A 12,098-nucleotide genomic window follows, 5' to 3' on the forward strand; every position below is an offset into this window, starting at 1 on the left:
GAGAGAGAGAGAGAGAGAGAGAGAGAGAGAGCGCTGGCTGGCTTGGGTGGGTGCGTGGGGGAAACTTTTGCCTTCCTTTCCTCCCTCCCGTTATACCCCACTCCTGCATTCTTAGCCCTTCTGTGTTTTTCCTTCCCTCCCCACTTAAAATGTGGTTAAAAAGCATGGATCCACATGGATCCTAAGGATTTTTGCACTGGGTCACCCCAAATTCACCATCAGAGCACATAGCATGTCCATGGCTACAGCCTGCCCCCCAAAAATCATGCACCCACTGTTGCCTGGGGCTGCAATGGTGCAAAAACGTGGTTAAAAAGCATGGATCCTCAGGATCTTTGCATTGGGTCATCCCCAAATTCACCACCAGAGAACATAGCATGTCCATGGCTACAGCCTGCCCCCCCCCCAAATCACGCACCCACTGTTGTCTGGGGCTGCAATGGTGCAAAAACGTGGTTACAAAGCATGGATCCACATGGATCCTCAGGATCTTTGCATTGGGTCAGCCCAAATTCACCATCAGATCACATGTCTGTGGCCACAGCATGAAGCACAAAAATGATACATCCACTGTTTCATTCAGAATGTTTTTTCCCTTGTTTTCCTCCTCTAAAAATGATGTGCGTGTTATGGTCAGGTGCGTGTTATAGAGCGAAAAATACGGTAATTCCAGAGTTCAGGCAAGTGAATGGCTGTATTCCTAGTTCTTCAAAACTTCACAGAATGGAACCATATGTCTCTGCTCATCCTCAGTCAGAGCAGGACTGTGTCAGCACAGGCAGCATAGTTCTCAGGAGGAAAGGCACATTTCATAAATCTAATTTGGTTTTTGGGGACCAGATATCGTTGATTCTACTTCAGGACATTTCCTGTCCAATTTATAGTTCTGGGCATGAGACAGTGCAGGGAAATGCCGTTAACTATTAAAAGGAAAAGAAACCGCACCCGGCAGTTCCTCAGCTTAATGCACATTTTAGCAACTGCACATTGCCTGAAGAAAGTGGCCTCATCATTTAGTTCAGGCTATAAATCCTTTGCGACAGATCTGAGCCATTTTGCTAACGGGTTGGAATGAAATCCTATACTCTGATTCTGGCATGGTCTGCACATGAAAAGCATAGAAAACCTGAGGGTAACTTTAATTGGGCAAAATAGGGAATCGGGAAATCTACTAATCCTAACCCAAGTTTAAATTGGGAAGAGGTGGAGAAAGATCTCTAGTATGTTAATTTATCTTAGGTAATTCTTCTGTAATCACCTGTGTTGGTGTTTTTGAGGAGTATTCATTATTTCTGATCTAGCCTTGTTCTCGACTCTGTGCCAGCTACCACTCAGTAAATATCTTCAGCTTTATTACCATGACATTTCCATCCCTTGGAGGAATGAGTTCATTCAACAGCTGATGACACAATTTAACTGTGATTTTAGCAGACTTATTTCAAGATGATCCATGCCAGTGTCTGTTTTGTAATCCTTACTAATGCTAAGCACTGAGCAAATACCCTGAACGCAGAAGGGTTGTTCTTATACACGCTGTGACTTTCATACTTGAGCATCTAAAAAAGAAAAAGAAAAAAAAGTAGTGTATGGGGATGAGTTTGTAATACATTACCTGGTAGGGGAAGAAACCTATTTATTAAAGCTGTAATACACTACGGTTTGTTTGTGCCAAATGTAATTTCCAGCTGGAGTCCTACCATTCTGGGAGTAGGAAAGGCCCTGTGATACTTGAGGACACCCTACACAAACAACAGGAGTGTGTACACATTTAAAACTCAGTGTGTATTTCAGACACTTAAGAGGATATGTATTTAGATCAATTTAGGAAGATCAGCATGACTTCTCATTGTTGGAGACAGCTATTAATAAAGGGCCTGAAGACAGGAGTGCCTGGCGTGCTCTGGTCCATGGGGTCACGAAGAGTCAGACACAACTAAACGACAACAAGAACAAGGCCTTAGCTTCAGTCTTCCACTGGACCTGGTAAGTCAGAGCCAAGAATTTATGAATTTGGTTTCAAAGAACACTGTCCACAATGGAAATTTGTCCATGCAGTGAAAAGACCCATGTGGACATAAGTACATCAAGATTAAATATTTATGCCAGTGTTGTTGAAGAAAAAAGGTTGAAGAATCTCTCTAAAATCTAGATGAATCTTAAGTAGGGAATTGCATTCACTGTACCCTCAATGCTTTTCCAGATTAATTTGAATTTAACACATACCTTGCATATTCTGCAGACCAGATACATAACAATGAAGCATTATCTGAGTAACTAGAACAGGAATGGAGAACCTCAGTCAGCCCAAGCACTGCATTCCCTTCTGGGCAACCTTCTGAGGCTCACCTGCCAGTGATGGACAAGGCAAGAGGCAAAAGTGGGCAGAGCAAGAGATGTAAACTTTATCTTTGTACAGTAGGCTAGTTTCTACATACATTTACACACCCCACTCCATCAAGATAGGCAAGTGGCATTAAGGGATCCAGGACATATTCCAACCAGGCAAACAGTTGTGGTGTGAAGCAGGGAAGGGTGTGGGCTGGGGAAAGATCTAAGACTCAGATAGAGAACCCTCTGGCATTTGGCTCCTGGACCTCAAGTTCCTCAGTCCCAATATAAAAAATCTACATTTAACCCTGGGACCCCACTGTCACTGTAAGCAAATAAATAAATACCATATATAGCAGGTTCCGCCTTCAACAATGTACAATGGTACTGTGCTCACAATTACAATAATCTATGAAATGTTGTAGGTAGGTGTCATGGCTGCCACTTGGGCACAGCCACTACATGTGCCTTTCCCTGTTCCATCTTCTCTTTCTTCTGGATTGCTCACTCTCTTCCAAATATCACAGAAGGGGAAGAATAAAAGACCGATCCAGTAGTATGGAAAAGAAACAAATTCTAATCACACATCATTAAGTTTAAGCCAGTTATGGAAATAAAATGATGCTATAGAAATACAAGTTTAAGTGTGGGAAAGTCAGGCAAGAAGGATAAATCAGTGACAGACCACAGAACATTCACAGGCTGTTTTCTGTGGCAGGCCATGTTAAAAAGGAAGGCAGCCAGTCTAGACACATCAGTATCTTCCTCTTGTGGTTGGACTGTGTTTTGTCTGGAACCAATAGCTTGGAGAGCCTTCAGGGTTCAGACTTCCCAAGGGTTCTTCAGAGCCACTTGTCTTAATAACAGTGTTTGGACATGTGCACTACAGCCAACCACAGCTCAAGAGCAGTTAACATCCAATTCTCTACTGAATTCAGTGGAAAGAGCACAAAATTAGAAACCTTCAAAATGTTATTTGCCTATACATTTTAAGCAATGTGTGTTGTTGTTTTTTACCAACCTCTTTGAGTTGACCCTCACATGGTTCCTATTAAAAAGAAATGCCAGTAAACCCACAAAACTATAATCAGCTGCTAACAACCCAAACACACTTTCTTTTTAGCGCTCTCTACAATTGGGGGTGCTTCAGTTTCTCACAGAAAACTGCAACACCTGTAAGGCACTAGAGTGTTTAAGCACAGTAGGTGCAGAAATTTTAAAGCTAGAGACATATTAGGTGGACTCACCAGGGCAACCATCATCATTAGAAAAAGGTCTTATATCTTCCCTCCCTTTCCTATTCCCCTATCACTCTATTTTGGTACCCAGAAAGAGGAGGGTTCACAGAGCAAAATAAAACACAGTTTATTTAGGGTAAAAACAGAGCTTATAAGAATTTAACTCAGGTGCCACTGCCTACTTTGCTTTTTTATTTTTATTTTTAAATATTTTATTAAGGATTTTATTGTTTTACAGAAGTAAGTGTAATGCCTCGTATTTTTTCCACGTAACATTTTTACAAATCCGTTTCATTTGTTGAGACATTAGGGGGAGAAGAAAAAAAGGGGGGAAAGGGGGTGGAGGGAGGGAAGATGGATGGGGGTGGGGTCGGGTGGCGATGTTTCTATTATGCTTAATGTATGTAGAGTTTGGTGTCAGCGTTACTTGTGTTGTTCACTTGTGTTCCTTTGGTGGCGAGAGAGGTTGGGGTTGGCCTAGGGTGTGATTGTTTGTTTGTGATTGGCTGTGGTGATCTTTGTTTTCGTGTGTGAGTGGGGTGGGTGGGTGTTTTGGATCAGGTTAGCCATATTGATTTGTATGCTGTTGGTGGATTATTGTCATTGTCTTGTTGGGCTGTGTATGTGATAAAGGGGAGCCATACTGGGGTGAAGGTGACGCCCAAGAACCTCACCAAAATGCTGGAGAGGGTGCACCTGCACAGGCACATACCTCCACATGTGGTGAGTGTGTCCCCAAATTCCAACTATTCTGGACAACAGCCATACAAGAAATATGTGAAATAACTAAGCAAGTATTAGACACCACCCCAGAATTGGCCCTACTAAACATCTTCCAAGACAACAATGCCCATTTACACCACAAAGAACTCATAACCCACCTACTTTCAGCAGCCAGAAACACCATAACCAGACACTGGAGAGACCTGTCAGGAGTAAGCATGGACCAATGGTAGCAAATAGTATGGGAAACAGCACTGCCTACTTTACTTGAAAGACATCCCTAGGGCAGCAGGGAGCCTCTGGTTGTCTCCCAGTGAACTCAGTATTTGTCTTTGAATTAGAAGGAAATGCTATCCCCAGATGTAAAGGCTATTCATTTGACAGCTAGGTGAGAAAACAAAAACATGGACATTGTGAAAAGACAGTTAACGTCAACACCCCCCTCCTCTTCTTCCAGGGCCTTTTGTTTATTCTTATTCTTATTATTTTGTATTGCATTTGTAAGTTTTCCCTTCCCTTGTTACCAATTTATACATCCATCTCATCATGATTATATTACAAAAATGTCTAAGGTTGAATGTGTATATTTAATCATTTTCAGGCAATGCTTACGTGTTAAAGCGTATCTTTATTTCTCAAGCAAATAAACTGTAGGAAACCAAACAAAAACTTTGTGTTTTCAATATACAAATACAACTTTGTCACAGTATCTTTGTACGACTTTCAAATTTTCCATGAAATATTCCCTGCATTGACATTTTTTTTAAGCATCACAATAAGGATTGTTCACAGTCACATACATTCACAGTGTTAGAATTAGGCACTAAGATTTATTATTCTAAACTGCCCCCCTGTTAAATGTTAATTATTAACACTTAGGGTTGAATAGAAGGTGTTTATGATACAATTCCAACACCAGGCAGTGGGTGATATCCAATGTCACATCAGATAATGTGATGGGACCCCACCACTCTCCTGCCTCTTGTAGCCCCCCACCCCATGTCACTGATCTATTCCAGAGGGTTCTCCAAATCTTCATGGCAGTTTGGGATCAGTTGGGGATTGTAGGAGGAAGGAAAAGAAAGGGAAAGCCTATTGCCTAAGCAGAAATCTGTTGCACAAGTGGGCTGCCACAGCTGGATGTCACCCACAGTCCAAAGACCAGACCTAGAGAATATTCACTTGGTAAACATCACATTCTTTTTTGTTGAACCTCTGCAAAAACTTCACCTTTGTATTTTATTGGCAGTCTTGTTTCCTGGCAGATTGGCAACACTGCATTTGCACAGCGACCTACTTCTGGGCCCAGTAAATACTGAACAGCCAGGCATTTGAGAAGCTTTGAGCTAATGAATTGGAATTTAGAAACAATTACTCCAGGTCAATCTTTGAGTTCCTTACTGCTATGGCATCAAAGAACCAAACTGCTGGTTGTTGTAGACACTGAACTTCCCAGCAGCCATTGTATGAAAGAAGGAAGGAAGAAAAGTCCACAAGAAACCATGTGAAGTTTCCAGTTCAAATTTATACTATATGTGGTGGTATGCTGTTACTTCTAAATCCTTGGGTAAAATTTTGTTCTGCTTGAAGTGAACAGTAACTGCACTGACGTCAGTAGAGATAGGGCATCCCACGTTCACGTGGGAAGGTCGCAACCGTATAGACAGCACAACAAAAATATTTCCTGTTGCGGAAGTCAGTTTGTGAGGACTGAGCTGCTCTTTTGTGTCCCCTCCCTTATTCACATTTCCATGACACTCGTGCAGCACTTCAAGTATAAGGGTCCTAATCCAGGCCACAGTATTAGGTCAAGAGATGCTCACTGAGACTCACTGGCCACATTGGAGCCTTGGACAATAAACGACAGTAGGCTTTGGGCTTGTATGAGCCCCACTCCCATGCACCCAGGAGGAATGTGGAAGCTTTCATTTCTAGTTTAGATTCACTACAACTTGCCATATTCTTCAGACCCGACAAACTGGAATTCTTTGTTGCTTTGGCTCACTGAAACAAGGCAACTTAAAACCACAGGTTATAAATCTGAATATTCTAATCAGCATTAGCCACAGTTTAGGATTCAGATGACTCATCCTTGGAGCTACTTTTTTTTTTTTAGCACGCAGGTGAGGAACCTTACTCTTGCAGGCCAATTTTGCATTTCCTTGTTTTGTGTGGCCAATTTTGGCCCACCAGGGTGGTTTGGGTGTTCCCTACACACGGAATCATACAGGTAAAGGTGGGGCTTGACTCAGCCAAAAGGGCACCTTTGGCCAAAGCCTCCTTGTGCATCTTCCAAAGCATCTAATAACAAACTGATTGTCGGGAGCCTCTGAAGCGCTGCACAAAGCAGGAATGCAGCAAGGGCAACTTTGCTGGATCTGGGTGTGCAAGAGAGCTCCCTGTAGGAAACTCTGTTGTGCACCCCTACCTGCTCAATTTGGCTAATTTTCTAAGTATGCAGCAGGCAGCAAGGTACTGCTAAAAGCAAGTTTTTCTCTTAATTTCAGAAGCTGTTTCACTGCAAACAAAGGGGGAAAGTTTGCTTTTAGGAGTGCCTTGCCTTCCAGACGTTTGACACTTCATTTGTCATTTGTCATTTAAAATGTCATTTGTAACACCAAGAGATTGACAAGTAGGTCACTTACCTGTCCAAATTTGACCCATGTGACCTATTTGGGTAAGGATCTGGCCCATGGAACTAAAGACGTTCACCAGTGCTGATTTAGCATGATGCCCAAATGTGGCCAGTTTCTGTTGAGGTATTTAACATTTGCAAATAACTAAAAAAATACACAATCACCCACTTTATATCAACATTATTTTCTTTAAAAAAGACTCAGCTTAAAATAAACTTTTCATTAAAATAAAACTGTTCCTGTTTTTTAAAAAAACACGCCGCATAGTCAAATAACTATAATAAAAATTTCATTTACAGGGTCATGGTACTTGCAGCAACTGGTGAAGTGTATGCTGACTATTTTTAGGTGAGAGGAGACCCTACTACAATTCTTGCACAAAAAAGGCACAACTATTTAATAGTTATTACAGCATAACTACTTTCTAAACTGGAAAAATCAAATTATTTATAAGGCTAAAGGGTGTGAGAATGTAATAGTGCAGCACTTTCATTCCTGAGTCTCAAAATAAATTAATAAAATCTGTAACCAAACTAAAACTTTAGTCTTTTAGAAGCATATATCCCTTTCATGTTTTTGGCTTATGTCCTTGTATCTCTCTTCCTTATTTGCATTAAGCCTCATTATGAAACTATAAAAATACAATTTCCACAGGAAGTAAACAAACATATGCACTGCATTGATACGGACAATTAGGAGGTACAACTAGTATTAACTGAAGTATACAAAGAAAGAAAAGGCAAGCTAGATCAACACAGATACTGGGCATTACCCATAAATTCCTCTCCCAACACCCAGATAGTACTGCTAATAATGGCAGATTGTGGAAGAGTAGATTCTGCTACCCTTAAATAATATAGGCATGATGAATTAAAAAGGTATATAGAAATTTTGTTGCATTCGTCAAAGAAAGAGAGTCGCAATAAACTGAGCAAAAAGCTAAGCTTTGACAAGCTATAATCGGGTAATGAATTAGTTACCGGTAAAAGCACTAGTACTTTAAAATACAAACGAGTCTTTTGAGAGGGAGAAAAAGCTCTGTCTACTGTGAAGCATAACCAGGACTCCACAGCCTGGTGGGAGAGCCGTGAATGCTGCCTGAAGATGTGGAACTGAAGGAAGGTGCAGATCGAGCAGGAAATCCTACATTTATAAACAAAAGGCAGAATTATTATTCATATAAATGATAAGGATGTTGCTAGATTGTTTGTTTCGTGTTAAAGATCTTCATGGAGTCACAAAAACATGATCCAGGCTAATGCTGTTCTGAAAATATCTCCTGTGTTTTTTTTTACCATTCTCCATCATTTACTGAGAAAAGCAATTGCATTCAAGCATTATCAAAGGGAAGAAAAATTAGTGCAAAAAAAGCTTGCACTAATGGAATGGTTGCTACAGCACTGTGTTGATTGGCTCTCATCATAAAGTAACTCATAGCATGGACAATGAGGAAGCACAGGTAGGCCAGCAGGTTGCAGAGTGCTGGGGAAATGCTTCCCATAAAGTAAAACACACATGCCAACATCCTGGCCATCTCATGACAATAAATCCTCAATGCTCAAATCTTCACTCTCACACAAAATTACCAAGAGTCCTGAGTATGAGGGGGTGGGGGTGGATGAGTGGAAACCTTCACAGATGAAGAAAACTTGAGAAACTGGAGGACAGTTCTCAGCACAGAACTAGTTCAGACTCAGTTAAATGAAAAAGTAAATATGTCGGAAGAGAAATACTGCTCCTACAATCCATTAGCAAACACCTTTGAGGAACAGTATCAATCCATGCCATGGAGGTGATAGGTTAGAAGTGTGGAGACTTCATAAGGAGAGGACATTTCAGCCTCCAGCATATTAAAAGAGATGGACATGTTATCTTTCTGCTGGGGCTCACCAGCACAACTGGAGGGGAAGGCTCTAAAGAACTCAGTGGGAGATCCCGTACTCCTCCCCATCCCAGACATGCTATTTGAATAGCTCTGTTATTCAATAGCAAGCAGAAGAGAGCTTCAGCAGCCGGATGAGCTGGTAAAGGTAAAGGGACCCCTGACCATTAGGTCCAGTCATGGCCGACTCTGGGCTGAGGGAGCCAGCGTACAGCTTCCAGGTCATGTGGCCAGCATGACTAAGCCACTTCTGGCAAACCAGAGCAGCACACGGAAACGCCGTTTACCTTCCCGCTGGAGCGGTACCTATTTATCTACTTGCACTTTGATGTGCTTTTGAACTGCTAGGTTGGCAGGAGCAGGGACCGAGCTCGAAGGATTCGAACTGCCGACCTTCTGATTGGCAAGTCCTAGGCTCTGTGGTTTAACCCACAGCGCCACCCACGTCCAAATGAGCTGGTACCCAACCCTATAATCTCTCTTTGCAGCTCTTATGACTATGAATCTTTCATGAATGAACACCTGCTGATGTAGTGCTAAGTGTGGTATGCTTGCACAGAACGAGGTCTGCTTACAAAATTAGACTCCCCCCCTTTTCTCCGCCTACCACGTGCCCCCTAAACTTGTTCTCAGAGTTCCCAGAATCCCCCGGAGCAGATTTTTTTGGGGTGATATTGCGGGGGAAGAAGAAGTGGGAGATATCCCATTGCACACATGAACTTCATTAGGTGCACACAACAACTTAGTTGAATCCTCCCCTTTATATATGAAACTTTTATCAAGCAATTTTCAATTCAGTAAATAGGACACTGGGAGAAGGTTGAGGTGGGGGGCATTTTGAAAGTTAGTGGCAGAGGTCAGTGTCATATGTAGTCAGTATGGTTTTAATACCACAAAACAAAAATTGAGTATTACTTTTTAAAAAAGTATCCATTATTCATTTAAAATCATCTCTAAAGGAGGGATGCAAGATTATCAGCATTTGCTGTTATTGTCTTACTACTGTGTAGATTTTGTTTCAAATACAGTACTCAAACACAATCCGTTCCAGAAGTCGGTTCAACTTCCAAAACGTTCGAAAACCAAGGAGCGGCTTCCAATTGGTGCAGGCGCCCCGGAAACAATAGCCGATAACCACTTCGGATGTTCGGCTTTTCAAAAACATTCGAAAACCGGAACACTTACTTCTGGGTTTTTGGCATTCGAGAGCCAGTTTGTTTGTCAACTAAGCCATTTAAGAACCAAGATTCCACTGTATTACGACTTTTGAAAATAATTCCCTTAATATAATGTGAGATGGCTTGAGGGATATCTTCCTTGAACTATTGGCAGGATGTAACATTGTAAGACTGATCACTAAATAACAATTTTGAGAACAAATCAGGCAAAATGCCACGTCAACCAACTATTCTGAATAAGTGTTCTACCAGCTAAGACCTATTTCTCACAAATAACACTTCAGATTGCAGATGGGGTCTCGCATGACTGAAAACTCCTCCACAAAAACCCCAGCAACACTCCTCCATACAGAACATTAGCACGTCAGGTAAAGGCTAGATTAGAGTCCTTGTCCAGGTTTCCATGGTGAGAGAAGTTGTTTTCTATGGAAGAACATGTGTAGACAATCTGAAGTAGGAAAGCTCAGCCACATTTTATCAGGTCATTGAGAACTAGCCTCAAGATGACAATAGGTAGAAAAGCAGCTGGGGACCTACAAACAGTGGGTGGGGAAATAATAATAATAATAATAATAATAATAATAATAAATTTTATTTATATCCCGCCCTCCCCAGCCAAAGCCGGGCTCAGGGCGGCTAACAACAATCAAATAATCAGTCAAATAATCACACAATCTAAAAATATTTCATTATAAAATTAATTAAATCAAATTGATGGCAACCAATTATGCAGAATTATGTGCAGGTTGCCAGAGGAGGGAGTCAGGCTGCGCCCTGACCAAAGGCCTGGCGGAACAACTCTGTCTTGCAGGCCCTGCGGAAAGATGTCAGGTCCCGCAGGGCCCTAGTCTCTTTTGACAGAGCATTCCACCAGTTTGGAGCTGCAGCCGAGAAGGCCCTGGCTCTAGTTGAGGCCAGCCTAACCTCTCTGAGGCCTGGGACCTTGAGGATGTTATTATTTGCAGACCGTAGGTTTCTCTGTGGGGCATACCAGGAGAGGCGGTCCCGTAGGTACGAGGGTCCTAGGCCGTATAGGGCTTTAAAGGTTAAAACCAGCACCTTAAACCTGATCCTGTACTCCACCGGGAGCCAGTGCAGCTGGTATAATACCGGATGAATGTGCTCTCGCAGCGAAGACCCCATAAGGAGTCTCGCCGCGGCATTCTGCACCCGCTGGAGTTTCTGGGTCAGTCTCAAGGGCAGCCCCACGTAGAGCGAGTTACAATAATCCAGTCTGGAGGTGACCGTCGCATGGATCACAGTGGCTAGGTCAGGACGAGAGAGAAAGGGATCAACAACACTTTTCCTCAATGCTATTCTGCTCCCAACATGCAACCTCAGGGACTGCTTTTCACTATACAGATAGCAGCTGAAGAAAGTCTACGGATTTAGTGAAAATGAAAACTTTCTTTTCCCATTTCCAAATGTTGTGTTCTGTGAATGAGAACCACTGCAACAGGCAGGGGCAACCTTTGACCCTCCAGACACTGTTGGGACTCCAACTCCCATCATCCCTGACCAATGGCCATGCTGATGGGAGTTGGAATCCAAAAACACCTACAGCCATAAGTTCCCCATCCTGCTATATAAGAAAAAAGAGGGACAAAACATCTCTTTGGGGTTTATCACAAGCTGATTGACTTTCTTTGAAAGTTGTGCCATTTTAAGAAGAAGAGAGGATTTGATTTAGTATTGCAGCTCTTCTTGTAGTTTCCTTTCATAAGCATGGAACTAAAATTAGTCTTCCCATTGGCTCAGAGGAGCCACAATTAAATAAAAATCCTGTGTGGGATGATAAGAGTCAAAATTGGCAAGTTTCAGTATCCTGCAAAGTACAGTTATGCCACTTGGCTCAGGCAGTCTACTCTGAGGGGAACACTGTCCCTTGCTGCAATGTTTATGCAGTAGTTTAAGCGAGAAAAGTTTGTTTCAATTTAAAATGGTTTAAGATCTGCTTACGTTGTCTATGCTCAGGACTCATCCTTGGGAGAAAAGCTGGGTGAGTGAGCTGTTCCTTTGGTGAGAAAATAGCATAGTGCACTGAAAGACATGGCAGAACAAATTGGCAGAAATTAATTTGAAATCACATAAACTTTGAAAAAAATAAGGGGGG

At 42.1% G+C, this 12,098-nt stretch overlaps 1 protein-coding gene and 1 long non-coding RNA gene across 5 annotated transcripts in view; one reads left to right on the plus strand and one right to left on the minus strand.

The window, feature by feature from the left end:
* The window catches only part of LOC309526071, a 69,282-nt gene extending 63,313 nt beyond the window's left edge, over positions 1-5,969 (plus strand). For all 3 annotated transcript variants that reach the window (XR_014216627.1, XR_014216628.1, XR_014216629.1), the window contains one exon: positions 1,686-5,969. This is a non-coding gene — a long non-coding RNA (uncharacterized lncRNA). The remainder of the gene's footprint in view (positions 1-1,685) is intronic.
* Positions 4,902-12,098, minus strand: part of NUP210 (nucleoporin 210) — a 90,759-nt gene continuing 83,562 nt past the window's right edge. For both annotated transcript variants that reach the window (XM_082211852.1, XM_082211853.1), the window contains 2 exons: positions 11,945-12,025; positions 4,902-8,068 (listed from right to left, as the gene is read on the minus strand). In XM_082211852.1, the coding sequence (XP_082067978.1) occupies positions 7,968-8,068; positions 11,945-12,025 (182 nt within the window). In that variant the 3' untranslated portion in view covers positions 4,902-7,967. The remainder of the gene's footprint in view (positions 8,069-11,944; positions 12,026-12,098) is intronic.

The sequence above is a fragment of the Podarcis vaucheri genome (genome assembly GCF_965113315.1).
Source record: "Podarcis vaucheri genome assembly, chromosome: 2".
In the NCBI taxonomy this organism is placed as follows: domain Eukaryota; kingdom Metazoa; phylum Chordata; class Lepidosauria; order Squamata; family Lacertidae; genus Podarcis; species Podarcis vaucheri.